The sequence below is a fragment of the Colobus angolensis genome, unplaced genomic scaffold (genome assembly GCF_000951035.1).
Source record: "Colobus angolensis palliatus isolate OR3802 unplaced genomic scaffold, Cang.pa_1.0 Scaffold287, whole genome shotgun sequence".
NCBI lineage: Eukaryota > Metazoa > Chordata > Mammalia > Primates > Cercopithecidae > Colobus > Colobus angolensis.
This window is the reverse complement of record NW_012116121.1, coordinates 1,177,642-1,194,091: the sequence shown is the minus strand read 5'-3', so window position 1 is coordinate 1,194,091 and position 16,450 is coordinate 1,177,642. Positions and strand designations below refer to the sequence as shown.

Here is a 16,450-nt window from a genome sequence, read left to right as displayed (position 1 = left end):
ATGAAAGTTCTCAACTTGATAAGGAAAGAAAAAAATAGGTTGAGACTTCTAAGATCTAAAGTAAGAAAGATCTTCAACCGGTGCAATTGTGAAGAAAGAAAAATTCATGTTAGTTTTGCCGTTGCACCTAGAACTGCAAAAGTTATGGCCACAGTGTGTGATAAGTGCTTAGTTAAGATGCAAAAGGCATTATGGTTCTCAGTGGAAGACATGAACAGAAACATGTTTTTATTGATAATGTTGATATCAAAATATAGAGATGAATCTCTAAATTTAAAACACTTTATTTGGGAAGCAAGAATTGCAATTCTGGCCACAAACAGAACATTTTATTTTAGTCTTCAGTCTTTAGGATGTCTGAAGAACAAAGAAGGTTGGAGGTTTTATAAAAAGGAGAACTGTTACATGTTATTCTGAAAGTTCATTGGCACTAGAAAGTTTGGTGAGTGACAGTGGTGGGTAAAACTGGTCTTAGAGTTGCAGCAGTTTGTTTCAGTAGTTAGTAGATAAAACTGATTTCAGATTACAACAGGCGATTTCTGAAGCCAGCCTGGCAGATAATTACATTCTCAGTGCAATGTCATTATGTTATGTGCTCCAAGTGCTTTTTCCCCTGGACTCTCAACTTTGTTTTCGTTGAATATAAGAAATGATCCAATTTGTATGATCACCTTTCACAGTTCCCTTTTCTGACCAAGATTTTTCTGAGAACATCAGGGACCAGCCATTATGCAGTAAGGCTTCACTGCTCCTCAGTGACAGGATGAACCTATCTAATATGTCTAACTTATGAGATTTCTGTGAATTTATGTAATTTTTGAAACGTGATTATCAACGACATACCCATAAATGTAATAAAAGATCTAGTATCACTTATTTGACAATGTTTCCTACACAGTTTACCAAATAAGCCTAACTAATATCTCTACAAGATGACATGTATCTTTTGAGGTTTTCCATGGGCTCAAAAAATTCTCAAGTTAATTCTAGGTCAAAAAGACTTAATTTAGGATTTGATTTTAGGGAAGTTTTTCAAAGATGTTAAAAAGCTCAAAACACTAGATCGAAACAGAATAACAGGTCACTGTAAAATAATAGTTAATAATTTAAAAAGAATGATAGTCAAAAGACTACAAGCAGTCCAGAAAGTTACACAGATATAAAAACCTTAACCCTTCTACAGCTTAGTTTTCCTAAGTAATAAAACATCTAATAAAGGCAACATAGGAAGTTATCTTGACAAAATGTAAAATCTTTCTTTCTTGGACCCGCTACCAAAAAGGTAGAGAAAAACCTTCTGCAGGGTGAATGTTTCTTCTTATGGAAGCTCATTTAGATAACCTGGAAGTCAAACCTGATGCAGACATATGAAGACTGTGTCCAAAGTTATGAATGTAACCATTCATATACATCAAGAAAAGCTAAGAGTACGGAATCAAGTTATACTGAAGGAAAATATTGCTTTTCTAGGCCTTTAAGATAAATATTTTGGTGTCAGGCCAAAAAAGCAGAGTTAGAACCGGAAAAAAAAATTATAGGAGCTGATAACAAAGTTGGAGAAGAGCATTGTTACCCCAGGCCTTCACAAGGGGAGGAAAAAGGTGAAGGCAGGGATGTCGGACCTACAAGTCATGTGTAGCGAGATATAGCAAAAGTTGAATCTCTGAGATGTGAATCTGAGAAATGTCAAAAGGAAAACTTTACCTCAGGAAATGAAATTACCATTTTCAATGAAAAGGACAGCATTTTAAACCTGAAACTAGAGAAATTAAATAGATCTCAGGAAGAAATGGCAGAAACAAAAATTGTGCAGTTCAGAACATGGCTGTTAAACAGATTTTAGAATTAAAAATCAAAACCTCTTGCAGTTTTATTAAGGACAGATCAGTACTTCAGGAAGTATTTGTTATTTTAAATACAGAGGACTACACTCTGGTCCAGTATCAGCAACTCCTGACACCAGTGTTTAATTTTTAGAAAAACACATAAACAATTTCTTTCTAATCCCAGCCAATCCAATCGCAAATAAAACTTCCTTCACAAAGCCCACCTTATATAAATCCTCTTCAACTTGTTTAGAACTTACATTATTTTCCCAAGCCCCCATTCTTAGTCCTGTAGTTTTTCTTTTTTGTAAATTTTGGAATAACTAATTATTGTATCTCAGGACAAAAATGTATCACTTAAGATTTTTTCTCATACAAAATTATTTTTCCCTAAATTCATATTGTGATTAATAGACCTAAATATATTTAGTATTTTTTATAAAATTTAAGAAGCCAAGAAAGAACTTTTAAGTATTTACCAGTTTGGCTCAGTTTTGGATATAACTTGGTCATTTAATATTTATTACTTAATACAACTTTAAAATTTTAGATTGCATGGAAGCTTCATTTATAAATGTTAATTTCATTTCCGATTACCTAATTTATTTTTAAGTAATTATACCTAGATTACTTATGAAAATTAAAATATTAGCGCTAGTCACTATTTTATTTTTTATTAACCAATTTCATAGCCTGTTAATATCAAGTGTTTACCTAAGGTAGAACCTTAAAGTTTAATACATGGGTATCCCGTTGATAACTCAGAAAATAGAGCTGTTTTTATTAAATCAACAATATTAAACCTTATCAATCAAAGAACTGCATACACAAACATTATTTTGTTTTAGGCTGGGTTTATAGCTTTATAACCTTAAGAACTCTAGCAGAGGCAAATATATGACCAGTAAACCCAGCCAAAAGTGTTGACAATTTTGAAGACCTTTCTAAGTTTTTTATCAACAATTTAAAAACCAATTAATTTATCAAGAATTTGTCTAAGTAAGGCAAAGTAAAAATATTTGGGGTTGTTACATATTTTTTATGAGTACATATTTTATCTAAATAGAATTCCTTAAGGGATTTCTGGCTGACTACACCAGGTTTTATCATGTAGATGCAACACATCACACAATACATGTATATATGCATAAACACATCTAAACACATACACATACATGTAAATAAAGATCTTACAGATTTTATTTTAGAATTTTAGTCATGAGATAGTGAAACATGCATACTGGTTTCTTAAAAAGCAGTTGAATTGAAATTATTTTCTGACAAAATGAGAGAAGGCTAAGCTTTTAACTTTTTGTTTGGAGTCCTATAAAGGCTGTGAAACCAATTTTTAGTAAGGCAGTTTGAGGCAGTTACCAATATAGTGGACTGGACAAAGAATAACTGTGGAAATGTGTCTGAATTACGTGAGGAGGGGTAGGAGATAAGAGTTACTCTAATGAGGTCTGTACAGTGTTTTCTTGTTCTCAAATATTTGTCCTTGAAGATAAGAATGCTGCCACTCCTTATAGTATAGTGTTTTACATGAGAATTTAATCTTTAGCTTTTAAGAAACAGCACAAAGGTCAAAAAAATTTGATTTTATATCTGCTGGTTTCAAGTGTTTTTACTTAAATAATTAGTATGCCAGAATAACTTAAATGTTTTAGAAAAAGAGAGTTTAGGTTACAAAAGGGTGAAGAGGAGAAATTTTAAGAAGGGGAGGGGAAACTCCAGAGAGGAAAGCCTCCCAGCTAGCTTTGAGACAGTATTTTGTAGTTAGACAATCTTTGAGTGCTGATTTTTTTTTTTTTTTGCCTCAAGGTATCAATTGAAATCTAAGTCTTATTTGTGGTGTATGATTTTATAGCTGTGGTCTTTTAGTTTAGAGTGTTTGAATGATCTCTGTGATGTTTAAACATGTTACCAGGTGGAATTAAAAAAAAATTCTTGCCATGCCGTTGAACTTTGAGAGCCCATTTGTGACTAAATTTATCTAGGTGATTTAGCACTCGCCAATTAGATGCAAGTGCTAATAAACAAAGGCCAAGTAAACGCAAGAACTGATAGAAAACAAAGTACATATTTACCAAGAGAGATGACTGCCTTCTCTAAATGAAGAGGAAAATTCCCTCATCCAAACCTTGAAGCCAAGATGAGTTAGCTTTGGAATCCCAGTTCTGATACCAAGTATGTCCAAATGAAATACAATCCAGAGGTGAATCTAAAACATTTTATTGGGGAAGCAAGAATTGCAAGTCCAAGCATACACAAGTAGTCTTTGGTATGTCCAAGGAACAAAGAGAAAGTTTGAGGTTTTATAAAAGGGAGTCACATGTATTGTTCTGAAAGTTCATTAGCACTAGTAAAGTTTTGGGGAGCTGGCAAGTTCTGATTGGTGAGTGTTGATGGTGGGTAGAAAGTCTTACAGTAGAAGCAGGTTGTTTCAATAGCTATTAGATGAAACTGGTTTTAAGTTAACAGTAGCCAGTTTCTGTGGGTAGGGTTGCAGAGAACTACATTCTTAGGATAATATATGATGTTTCCTGAGTGCTTTTCCCCCCAGCCTCTTGACTTTATCTTAATTGGGCATGATAAGAATGACCCAATTTATATGATCAAATTTCACAGTGGCAATCAGGTTTGGTACTATTGGTGGGGTCCAACATCAACTGTAGTCTTAGAACTATTCCCTGAGGATAAGAGGGGCCTACTGAGGGCTCATACATTGTACCAATGCCAATTTCCTGATTTTTATATTGTACTGCAGTTACAAAGAGATGTAACCACTGGGGGAAACTGGGTGAAGGGTACACAGCACCTCTACTATATTTGCAACTTCCTGTGAACCTAAAATTATTTCACAATTAAAGACTGGAAATCATTTCAACATATTTTTGTCGGTTAACATGAAATAAAATATTTCTATATTGTATATGAACCATGACTGATTAGTATAATACAAATAATGTACCTTCTTAACACTACTTAGTCCTTAAAAATATCTCTGAATAACGAAATGTTACACTTGGAAATGTTTGCTTGATATGAAAAAAAATGTGATCATTTTGGAATACTTAAAAAATGTGTGTGTATGTTGTCACATGCGTCTGTGTGAAGAGACCACCAACAGGCTTTGTGTGAGCAATAAAGCTTTTTAATCATATGGGTGCAGGTGGGCTAAGTCCGAAAAGAGAGTCAGCAAAGGGAGTTAGGGTGGGGGCAGTTTTATAGGATTTGGGTAGGTAGTGGAAAATTACAGTCAAAGGGGGTTGTTCTCTTGTGGGCAGGGGCAGGGGTCACAAGGTGCTCAGTCGGGGAGCTTCTGAGCCAGGAGGAGGAATTTCACAAGGTCATGTCATCAGTTAAGGCAGGAACCAGCCATTTTCACGTCTTTAGTGATTCTTCAGTTGCTTCAGGCCATCTGGATGTATGTGTGCAGGCTTGGGCTCAGAGGCCTGACATTCCTGTCTTCTTATATTAATAAGAAAAACAAAACAAGATAGGGGTGAAGTGCTGGGGAGGGGAAAATTTTGGGGGGGTGGTACAGAGAGATAATGGGCAATGTTTCTCAGGGCTGCTTCGAGCAGGATTAGGGGTGGCATGGGAACCTAGAGTGGGAGAAATTAAGCAGAAGGAAGATTTTATGGTAAGGGTTGATATTCTGGGGTTGTCAGAAGGAGCATTTGTCATATAGGATGATTGGTGATGGCCTGGATATCTTTTGTATGAGCTGAGAAACTAAACGGAAGACACAAGGTCTGAATAAGAGGAGAAAAACAAGTATTAAAGGACTAAGAATTGGGATAACCCAGGACTTCAAATTGGAGAGTGCCTAACAGGGTTCTGCATGATTATTTGCTTGGTTGGCCAGTTTTGGGGCTCTATCCTTGAGTTTTTTTTGTTGTCGTATACCAAGCCAGATTGATTTAGGTAAAAACAACGCTCTTCATTTAAAAATATACAGAGTCCTCCTTTTTCAGCAGTGAGTAAGTCAAGGCCTATTCCTATCTTCTTATATTAATAATAAGAAAAACAAAATAAAATACTAGTGAAGTGTTGGTGTCATGAGGGGAACAGGAAGCTGTTCAGTCTTATTTGTAAATCGATTTTTGGGGGTAAGGAAAACTAGTGTACATGTGCCTGTTTAATTAACAGGCAGACACATGTAGGTGGAGGAGCCACAGAGGAAGAGGAGATCTTGTGTAAGGCAAAACTGGAAATGTAAAATGGGTGAAAGAATTGGGAGCGTGCTTTTCCACAGGGGTCATGTATCCATTCCAAGAGGGAGTTAACAGTGGTGGTTAGGGAATAAGACCAGGACCAGCTATGATGGTTTGGAGAAAAAGTATAAGCCGGCAGTGTAGACAAGGGCAGGGCATTTATGGATAGGTGAAAACGAAGAATAGGAGTATGACTAGACAGAAGATAGCGGGGATGAAAAGTTTTTGGGATGTAGTCTAAGTAGTGGAGGTGACTGCATAAAGCCCTGTTGCAAAGAGTCTGGTAAGGAAGAATAGACCTAACAAAATGAAAGGATGTATTAGGCTCATACGGGTTACTATGTTCTTCAGAAATGTGGGTGAGTTTAAGGGAAGTAGGGTGAGTACTTGTGACTTCTAAGAGGAAGAGGAGAGATCAGGCTGGCTGTCCAATGGGCATGGCTTTATTCTGGAACGGTGAACCCAATGGGGAGGGTCCTGCAGAAGGATAGCACTTGGGGTATTACAGATGACTAATAGAGTCCAGTCCATCAAGGTTGAAGAGTTTGAGGGGTCAGAGTCTTAACAAGAACTGATCATTCAGCTAGGGTGTCTTTATAAGGCTGGGAATCTGGAGTAGACAAGAGAAGATTAGCAGCCTGGCAAATTTCCTGTCTGGCCTGCTGGAGGACTGGAAGATAGTCATCTAGAGGGCTGGTGTCTGGGATGAGGTTGGGGCCGAGCAAGAAGGTGCATCCATATAAAAGTTCAAATGGACAGTACCCTGTAGCATCTCGAGGACAAGCTTTAATTCTGAGAAGGGCAAGAGGTAAAAGTACTGTCTAGTCCTTTTTAAGTTGGAGGCTGAGCGTAGTGAGGTGTGTCTTTAAAAGACCATTAGTCCGTTCTACCTTTCCCGAAGATTGAGGATGATAAAGGGTATGAAGGTTCCACTGAATACCAAGAGCCTGAGAAACTGCTTGGGTGATTTGACCAATAAACGCTGGTCCGCTATCAGACTGTATGGGGTGGGAAGGCCAAACTGAGGAATTACATCTGACAGAAGAGAAGAAATGACCATGGTGGCCTTCTCAGACCCTGTGGGAAAGGCCTCTATCTATCCAGTGAAAGTGTCTTCCCAGACCAAGAGGTATTTTAGTTTCCTGACTCGGGGCATGTGAGTAAAGTCAATTTGCCAGTCCTGGGCAGAGGCAAATCCCCGAGCTTGATGTGTAGGGAAGGGAGGGGGCTTGAACAATCCCTGAGGAGTAGAATAGCAGATGGAGCACTGAGAAGTGATTTCCTTGAGGATAGATTTCCACGATGGAAAGGAAATGAGAGGTTCTAAGAGGCGGGCTAGCAGCTTATAACCTACATGGAAGAGGTTATGAAGTGATGACAGAATAGAATGGGCCTGTGAGGCTGGAAGGAGATATTTTCCTTGGTCCAAAAACCATTTACCTTGAGTGGGGACGGATTGATAGGTGGAAACTTCAGTGGGAGAGTAAGTAGCAGTGACTGACGAGGAGAAAAACTGGCTGTAAGGGACAGAAGTAGGAATGTTAGCTGCTTCTTTAGCTACCTTATCAGCACAAGCATTGCCCTGAGCAAGGGGATCTGATGCCTTTTGATGGCCCTTGCAGTGAATGACTCCAGCTTCCTTTGGAAGTAAAGCCGCCTTGAGAAGAGCTTTTATTAAAGAGGCATTAATGATGGAGGACCCTTGCGTAGTGAGGAAACCTCTTTCAGCCCACATAACAGCATGGAGGGTGGGATATGTAAGGTATATTTAGAGTCAGTGTAAATATTGACATGTAGTCCCTTTGCAAGAGTGAGGGCCCGGGTTAAGGCAATGAGTTTGGCTTGCTGAGAGGTAGTGGAGTGGGGCAGAGCGGTAGCTTCAGTGATAGATGTGGAAGACACTATAGCATAGCCTGCCTTTGCCAGTGATTGGCGATTGGGCCTGGAAGAACTATCCTCAATAAACCAAGTGTGGTCTGGGTGGGGAATAGGAAAGAGGTAAATATGGGGAAATGGGGAGAATGAATGGTTTAGTTAGGACAGCAAAACCAGGTATCTAAAGGTGAAAGTGCCTAACCATGCCTAGGAAGGAAAGGAGTTGTTGTTTTGTAGAAGGGGTTGGGGTTTGGGAGATTAGCTGGACACGATTAGCGGGGAGAGCACATGCGTTTTTATGAAGAACTATGCTGAGATAGGTAACAGATAAGGAAGAAATTTGGGCTTGACTGAAGTAATGGGGGCTGTCCCTGAAGCCTTGTGGCCGTACAGCCCAGGTAAGTTGCTGAGGCTGATGGGTGTCAGGGTCAGTCTAAGGGAAAGCAAAGAGAGGCTGGGATGAAGGGTGCAAAGGAATAGTAAAGAAAGCATCTTTGAGATCCAGAACAGATTAATGGGTTGTGGAGGGGTAAAATGGGGGAACTGTAAGGAGAGTTTATAGGCTTTATAAGGCCATGCTGAAACAGGTGAGTGAAAACAGGCTTTAATTCTTTTAAAGCGTGCTGTGGGATGGGATATTGGCATTGAGTGGGGTAAGGATGATTAGGTTTTAATGGGATGGTAAGGGGTGCATGATCACTTGCCAAGGAGGGAGTAGAGGTGTCTCATACTTCCGGATTAAGGTGGGGAGATACAAGGGGAGGATGTGAAGGAGGCTTTGAACTGGGGAAAAGGGTGACAATGAGGTGTGGCTGTTGCCTAGGAGTAGTCGGGGAAGCAGATAATTTAGTTAAAATGCCTCAACCTAATAAGGGAACTAGGCAGGCAGGGATAACTATAAAGGAGTGCATAAAAGAATACTGTCCCAGTTGGTACCAGAATTGGGAAGTTTTAAGAGGTTTAGCAGCCCGGCCGTCAATAACCACAACTGTTATGGAGGCAAGGGAAAGAGGCCCTTGAAAAGAAGGTAATGTGGAGTGGGTAGCCTCTGTATTGATTAAGAAGGGGATGGACTTACCCTCCACTGTAAGAGTTACCTAAAGCATCTGTGATGGTCCAGGAGGCGTCCAAGGCGATCAGACAGTGTCAGTCTTCAGTCACTAAGCCAAAAAGATCTGGGAAGGAGTCAGCCAGCAAGCCTTGGGCCAGAGTTCCAGGGACTCTGGGAATGGCTGCCAGGCGAGTTGGACAGTCCAATTTCCAGTGGGGTCCCGCACAGATGGGACATTACTTAGGAGGAATCCCAGGCTGCAGGCATTTCTTGGCCCAGTGACCAGATTTTCAGCATTTGAAGCAAGATCCTGGGGGAGGAGGTCTTGGAGGAACGCCTGGCCACTGCAGTTTAGGAGTTTTGAAGTTCTTGTGTGCTGGAGATGTGGCTGAGGTGTCTCTCACAGTGGAGGCAAGGAATTGCCACTCTTCTCTATTATTGTACACCTTGAAGGCAAGGTTAATTAAGTCCTGTTGTGGGGTTTGAGGGCTGGAATCTATTTTTGGGAGCTTCTTCTAATGTCGGGAGCGGGTTGGGTAATAAAATGCATATTGAGAATAAGACGGTCTTCTGGGCCCTCTGGGTCTAAGGCGGTAAAGCCTTTAAGTGTTGTTGCCAAATGGGCCATGAACTGGGCTGGGGTTTTATATTTGATGAAAAAGAGCCTAACTGTTTTGGGAGAGGTCAGATAAAGAAAAAAGGAGCATTAACCTTGACTATGCCTTTAGCTCCAGCCACCTCTTTTTGAGGAAATTGTTGGGCAGGTGGGGGAGGGCTCGTCACAGAATGAAACTGTAAGCCAGACTGGGTGTGAGGAGGGGAGGCGATAGAAGGATTATAGGGTCGGGGAGCAGAGGCTGAGGAAGAATTGGGACCTGGCTCAGCCTGGGGAGGAGGGGAGAAGTCGGATGGGTTCGTAGAAAAGGAGCATTCAAAGTACTCAGAGCTTGGGGTGGAGACCGAAGGAACAGACAGGAGAGAAAGAAGAAAGATTTGGGATGAGTCGCATTGGCAGCAGAGACTAGGGAGGGACTGATGTGTAAAAGAATGCCTGGATATCAGGCACCTAAGACCATGTGACCATTTTACAACAAGAATTATCTAGATCTTGTAGGGTGGAGAAATTGAAAGTGCCATTTTCTGGCAATTTGGAACCTCTGTCAAGTTTGTATTGGGGTCAGGTGGTATTGCAGAAGAAAATAAGGTGTTTACGTTTTAGGTCAGGTGAGAGTTGAAGAGGTTTTAAGTTCTTGAGAACACAGGCTAAGGGAGAAGGAGGAGGAATGGAGGGTGGAAGATTGCCCATAGTGAAGGAGGCAAGCCCAGAGAAAAGAGAGAGTAGAGACACAGAGGGTTGGGGGTGGCACTTGCCACCCAAGGGAGGTGGTGCTTGCCACCAAGGTGAAGGATCAAGGTAGGTGTCCCTGTGGTGATCAGACACCTCTGAAATATGGGTGAATAATCAGGCAGGCATCCCTGCAGTGATTAAACACCAAGGGAACACTGTCTTCTTGAGTCTGTGACCAGTGTCGTTTGGGTTCATGGATAAAATGCATCGCCTGTCTCTACCAGAAAAGGAAAGGAACTGAAATTAAGGGAAGGGATAGATTGAAGGGTGGTGCCAAAATTGAAAGGAGAAAGAGGTTGAAGGACAGTGAGAGAGGTTGGAGAAGAGAGTAAAAAGAAGCTGCTTACCCAATTTAAAATTGGTGAGATGTTCCTTGGGCTGGTTGGTCTGAGGACCCAGGTCGTAGGTGGATCTTTTTCACGGAGCAATGAGCAGGAGGACAGGGGATTATCTTATCAGTTAAGGCAGGAATTGGTCATTTTCACTTCTTTTGTGATTCTTCAGTTGCTTCAGCATTTTCACTTCTTTTGTGATTCTTCAGTTGCTTCAGGCCATCTGGATGTATATTTGCAGGCTTGGGCTCAGAGGCCTGACACGTGTGTGTTTTGTGTTTTTCTGGATAGGCATTCTTTCCTATGGAAGAGGTAAGCAGGGGGAATGGAGCTCACATTCATCAGACACATACTATGTATAGGAACCTTGTGTGTCCCTGGAAGGGTGGACGACCCCACATGTGAAACCTCTAGTGTGGTTCTTTTTGGACTTAACTACCATTGCTCAAAAGGGCCTAAATAAAATACCAAATTTTAACATGCTGGAATTTTTCTTTTCTTTTTCCTCCTTCAAACATTTGTAGCTCTTTATATGTGGTACTTTCCCTGCATCAGAAGGGAAAGAGGGTGCCCTTTGGGGAGGTTCTCTTCCAGACTCCTAGAAGAGAATCTGATTTAGCTTAAATGCACAACCAAGGCCTTGCCACGTCACTGGCCAACCGCAGCCAAACTATTTCAGTCACAGAAATAATTTGGACACTTCTGCTTTTCAAGGAAAAGATGATTTCCCTGGATTTTTTTTCCAGTGAGGACGAGGGATTCCAAAACCCCAGCGAGGTCAAGCACAGTTCGCTAACTTTATCTTTTGGGGCGCAGGGCATTTGCTTCCCGAAGTCAGTTGCGAAACCGTTTTCTAGCGCGCACGGGGCTTTCATCTCTTCCGTGCATGGGAAGGGCTACCCGAGACGCCCCCTTTATGGACTTGGCCATGGCTACTTTTGTTACAAATTAACGTCTGGGACTCAGGCTGCTGCGAATAGGAAACTCCCGCGATTCGCTGCCCAGGTCGCCGCCCTCCCAAGAATGGACTCTGCACCTGCCATCCATGCCCGCTGGTACACCTCGCTCACTCGCACGCTTAACTCGCTGGGACGCCCCCGACCTCCCACCTCCAACCTAGCCACAGTTCGTCCCGCCCTTCCGCGCAGACTCCGTGGACTCCTGTCCCGCCTTCTGCGCGCTGCGGCGGTCGGGAGATTGTGAAGGGCACCTCCGGCAGCCAATTAACACCCGCACACTGGGCGGGACCACGCTTGGGCAGGCGGAGGGGGTCGACCGAAGGCGGGGACTTTTGAATGACAAGGATGACGGCCAACCGCCGGGGGTCCTTCTGCTGCGCCCCGCCCCTGAGCCGGCCGCCCAGCCCCCGGAGCTGTGCCCGGCTCGGGGAATGTCCCGGGTGGAGCTGGCGGAGTCGCGCGCTCTGCTCCACCCGACGCGGCTGTGTGTGCTGGGCCTGGCTCGCGGCGAACCGAAATGGCAGAGCAGTCGGACGAGGCCGTGAAATACTACACCCTAGAGGAGATTCAGAAGCACAACCACAGCAAGAGCACCTGGCTGATCCTGCACCACAAGGTGTACGATGTGACCAAATTTCTGGAAGAGGTGAGTTGGGGCTGAGCGGCCTGGGGCGCAGGGAGCGTGGGCCGGGTTTGGGGGTTCACTGCCATGACTTGTCTTTCGCGGCCCCGAGTCCGCATACGTACGCCTGGGCGCGTCCCTCCCCCGAGTTCGCTCGCCTGCGCGTATACGCCTGGGCGCGCTTCCGAGTCCGCACACCTGCGCGTGCACACCTGGGTGCCCCCCACCACCCCCAGTCCGCGCACCTGCGCGCGCACACCTGGGAGCGCTCCCCGAGTCTGCATATCTGCTCGTGTACACCTGGGAGGTCTCCTCTAGTCCATACACCTGCGCGTGCACACCTGGGAGCGCTCCCCGAATCCGCACACCTGCGTGTGCACACCTGGGAGCGCTCCCCGAATCCGCACACCTGCGCGTGCACACCTGGGAGCGCCCGGGCACGGTGGTATCATCGCTACGTGGTCCGGGGGGGCGCACTAGGCAGGAGCTGGCGCACTAGGCAGGAGCGGGTGCACTAGGCAGGAGCTGGCGCTCGGGCCCTGTGGCGGTGCTGGAGCAGCCTTCGGGGAGAGCGCGCAGCTATGCGGGGCATTTAAATGATCCCTTTCTCCCTTGAGTTTGAATAGAAGGGTGTCCTTCCACGACCGGCGGCATACCCGGAGTAGCTGGCTGGAGACCACCCACCCCGAGAGCCGCGGATCCCGCCGAAGGGGACCCCGAGTGCGGAGGTCGGGTGTGGTCCGAGCCTGCCCTTCCCTTGGCAGCCACTGGCCGACCTTGGGGCCACATCCACTCGCGCTCGCGTTCACCTGGAAGAGGCCCGGTGTTAATTAACCTTTTCCTGGCTTTGGCAGCCAGGTGCCCTGCTTGACTCCTGAGACAGCAGTGTGTGGCTCGAGCAAGAATACAGGAAGAGGCCAGGCAGAGCAGCGTACGTTCTGCTGTCGGACTCGCCCCTAACAGCTTTGGAAGGTGTAATAGGGAACGTTCCTTAACTTAAAGGAAGACATTCCTTTGATAAGATTATTTGCATTCGATTATAATTTTTGCCGCTCACGCTAAGGGGCGTTTTTGGTGGTTGTCTTAGATCCTCTGGAAGTGTTTTACCACTTTTAGGGAGTCTAAATCATGAATCTTAACGCATGCTCACGCCCCTCTCCCAATAATGAGAAGGTTTAGTGATGGGAATTTTTTACATAGTCCGGGAGCAGGGGGACAAAGACAGATGCCTGGTCTGAGCTGGATCACAGTTTACATCAGAGGACTTTGGTTTTGCAGAAAATGTTAAAATCAAAAGGCCTGTTTTAAAAAATGAGGCTGGGCCAAGCACGGTGCCTCACATCTGTAATCCCAACACTTTGGGAGGCTGAGGCGGGTGGATCACTTGAATCTAGGAGTTCGAGACCAGCTTAACCAACATGGCGAAACCCCATCTCTAACCCCCAAAATACCAAAATTAGCCAGACCTGGCGGCGCACGCCTGTAGTCCCAGCTACTTGGGAGACTGAGACAGGAGAATCCCTTGAACCTGGGAGAGGTTGCAGTTAGCAGAAATCGCACAACTTTACTCCAGCCTAGGGGACGGAGTGAGACCCTGTCTCTAAATAAATAAATAGAATTAAATAAAAAATAAGGCTGGAGTTGATGTTTATTGGTAAGGTGTTTCACTCTGGAGCAGTACCCAAAGATAACGTCGTGTTACCATTTAGTAAGGAGGGGTTTATGTTCGGAAATCAGAGCTGACCTGCCCTCTCCCTCCTGCCCAGCTGCAGATCCTGACATATAACAAACATCAGTTCTCATTAACTCTAAATGTGGAATTTTAAGACACAGTGTGTGCTTTGTCTGTGTTTATAAAAAAAGTAGCATAAGAGAATATTAGGATATTTTATATTATGAAGCATTTTCTTCGTTTCTTTTGTTTCTTTTTTCCTAAAACGAGTTTTTTCAACCCTGGCACTGTTGACATTTTGGGCCAGCTGATCTTTGTTGTGGCATCCGTCCTGGGCATTGTAGGATGTTGAGCCACCTCCCTGAGTTCTACCCACTAGATGACCGGTACCACCACCTCCCCTATTTTTTTTTGTTTTTGAGACGGAGTTTTGCTCTTGTGGCCCAGGCTGGAGTGCAATGGCTTGATCTCGACTCACTGCAATCTCTGCTTCCTAGGTTCAGCCAATTCTCCTGCCTCAGCCTCCCAAGTAGCTGGGATTACAGGCGTGCACCACCACGCCCAGCTATTTTTTGTATTTTTAGTAGAGACAGGGTTTCACCATGTTGGCCAAGCTGGTCTCGAACTCCTGACCTCAGGTGATCCACCCACCTTGGCTTCCCAAAGTGCTGGGATTACAGGCGTGAGCCACCGCTCCTGGCCCTACCTCCCCTATTTATAGCAATGAAAAATGTCTCCAGATATTGTCAGAGGTCCCCTAGGGCACATAATCTCTCCAATTTAAAAATTACTAAGGTTACTGTGCTTGACTTTAGGGGTTGATTTTCAGAGAAGATAACAAGGAAGTGAAGATTATTGTTAAAATGTACTCAAAACCATTTACTTTCACATTTCATTCCTGTGAGTCGGGAAAGAAGGGATTGTGCAAAAATTTTCCGAGAAAAACAGAGATGAGAACAAGCTCTTGAGTGCATAAATTAGCTGAAAACAAATTCCTTTATTTTTTCTTACTCAAAGTTTTTGTGGAGAATGCATCTCAAATAAAATGAACAGGAGGGTGGCTGACCCCAGGAACGGCTAGGAATGAGGAGGCTGGGGTGTGGGAGAGACACAAGGAGTTTGTTTTTCATCCTGTCGACTTTAAGGGGTTGGAGAGATCTTCAGGCGTCGGGAGAACTGCATGCACTTCTGCCTCGGCTGTCTGCCAGCATGTGGTTCTGGGAAAAAGCAAGGCCACTTAGCCTTTCCCTGGATTGTGCCTGCCCTCTCGGCACCTCCCAATTCGACCTTTTATGAACGTATTTTTCCATTTGCCGTCTTTATATTATTTGCTTTGATTTTCTGTGACTATCTCTTGCTTATTGCATATCCTGGTCATTGGCTTCCCAGCCTCCCGCAAGGCCTCAGGTTCTGCCTGAGATTCTAACCAGGATTCCTTGCAGGTGACTTCCTGTGCTCCTGGGATTACATCTCAAATAAGCACGCATCTTCTTGCTCAGAGCTCTTCAGCACACTGCCCTGCCAGGTAGTTCTTTTATGAGGCCAGTCTGTTTGTCTCAAACCTACTTTTAAAACAGAAGTGAGTGCAGAAGGTCTCTGTCTTTCTTCCCTTGCCCGGTCCTCCTTCCTGTCTTCTGTTGTTGAAAGGCTCCAGAATTTCATGCAGCCTTTGTGTGTTAACTAAAAAATATTTTATCTCACCTAATTTACCTAAATATGAAAGATTTTTCTTCCCCTCCTAACTCTCAAATGAGCTTTCAGTCATTATGGGCTAGACCTTTGTCTACTGTGAGATCCCCCATCCGTATGGACAAGATTTCTCATGACTGAGTATTTCCCCTTCTTTCAGAATGTCCTAGATTCATGTGCATGTCCGCGTTCATGTTGAGAAGGTGTGTGGTGAGATGGTGGAGGGATCCTGCTCTGCTGGCAGGTACAAGCCAAGAACACAGGTTGAAGCTCAGCTGTGCAGTATGCGTGCCGACCTCCTGAAATAATGGCCTCTAAAGCTGTTTTTGCTGTTCAGGAGGAGGGGTAGAAACCTAAGAGGCAAGACTGGTTTATTACTAATGGCAGTCTACATAGCAGCAGGTGCTTAGTTACTGTCTGATACTTAAAAGATTTTGAGCTTTATTGCCTACATATTTTGAACTAGATTTTTTTTCAATCCTGAGTTATAGTTTTTGAGTTTATATTTGCGAAACTGAGTCTGCTTGATCATAGAACTTCAAGGGACGGTTCTTTGAAATGAAAACTTAGGCATTTAGGGCTGGGGGAGAAATGTTTACATTTCCCTTTCTGTGATTTGGGCAGCAGCATCTATTCGGGTTTTAAAAGAGCTGTGGAAGGGAGAGAGAAAGGTATCCTGTAGCTAACAACAGTTACATGGCAGGGAGAGAGAACAGCATCCTGTAATTAACAACAGTTACATGGAAGGGAGAGAGAACAGCATCCTGTAATTAACAACAGTTGCCTTAGATGTTGCTTTTGGTTCAAGTCAGTGGGTGTTTGATTTGTGAAATAGATGTTGTCCTGGAAAACTTTA

General features: G+C 43.8%; 1 protein-coding gene across 1 annotated transcript in view; it reads left to right on the top strand.

Moving 5' to 3' along the window:
* Positions 1 to 12,036: 12,036 nt before the first annotated feature.
* The window catches only part of LOC105516652 (cytochrome b5), a 39,329-nt gene continuing 34,915 nt past the window's right edge, over positions 12,037 to 16,450 (top strand). The window contains 1 exon segment of the mRNA XM_011948916.1: positions 12,037 to 12,257. Within this exon segment, the coding sequence (XP_011804306.1) occupies positions 12,129 to 12,257 (129 nt within the window). The 5' untranslated portion in view covers positions 12,037 to 12,128.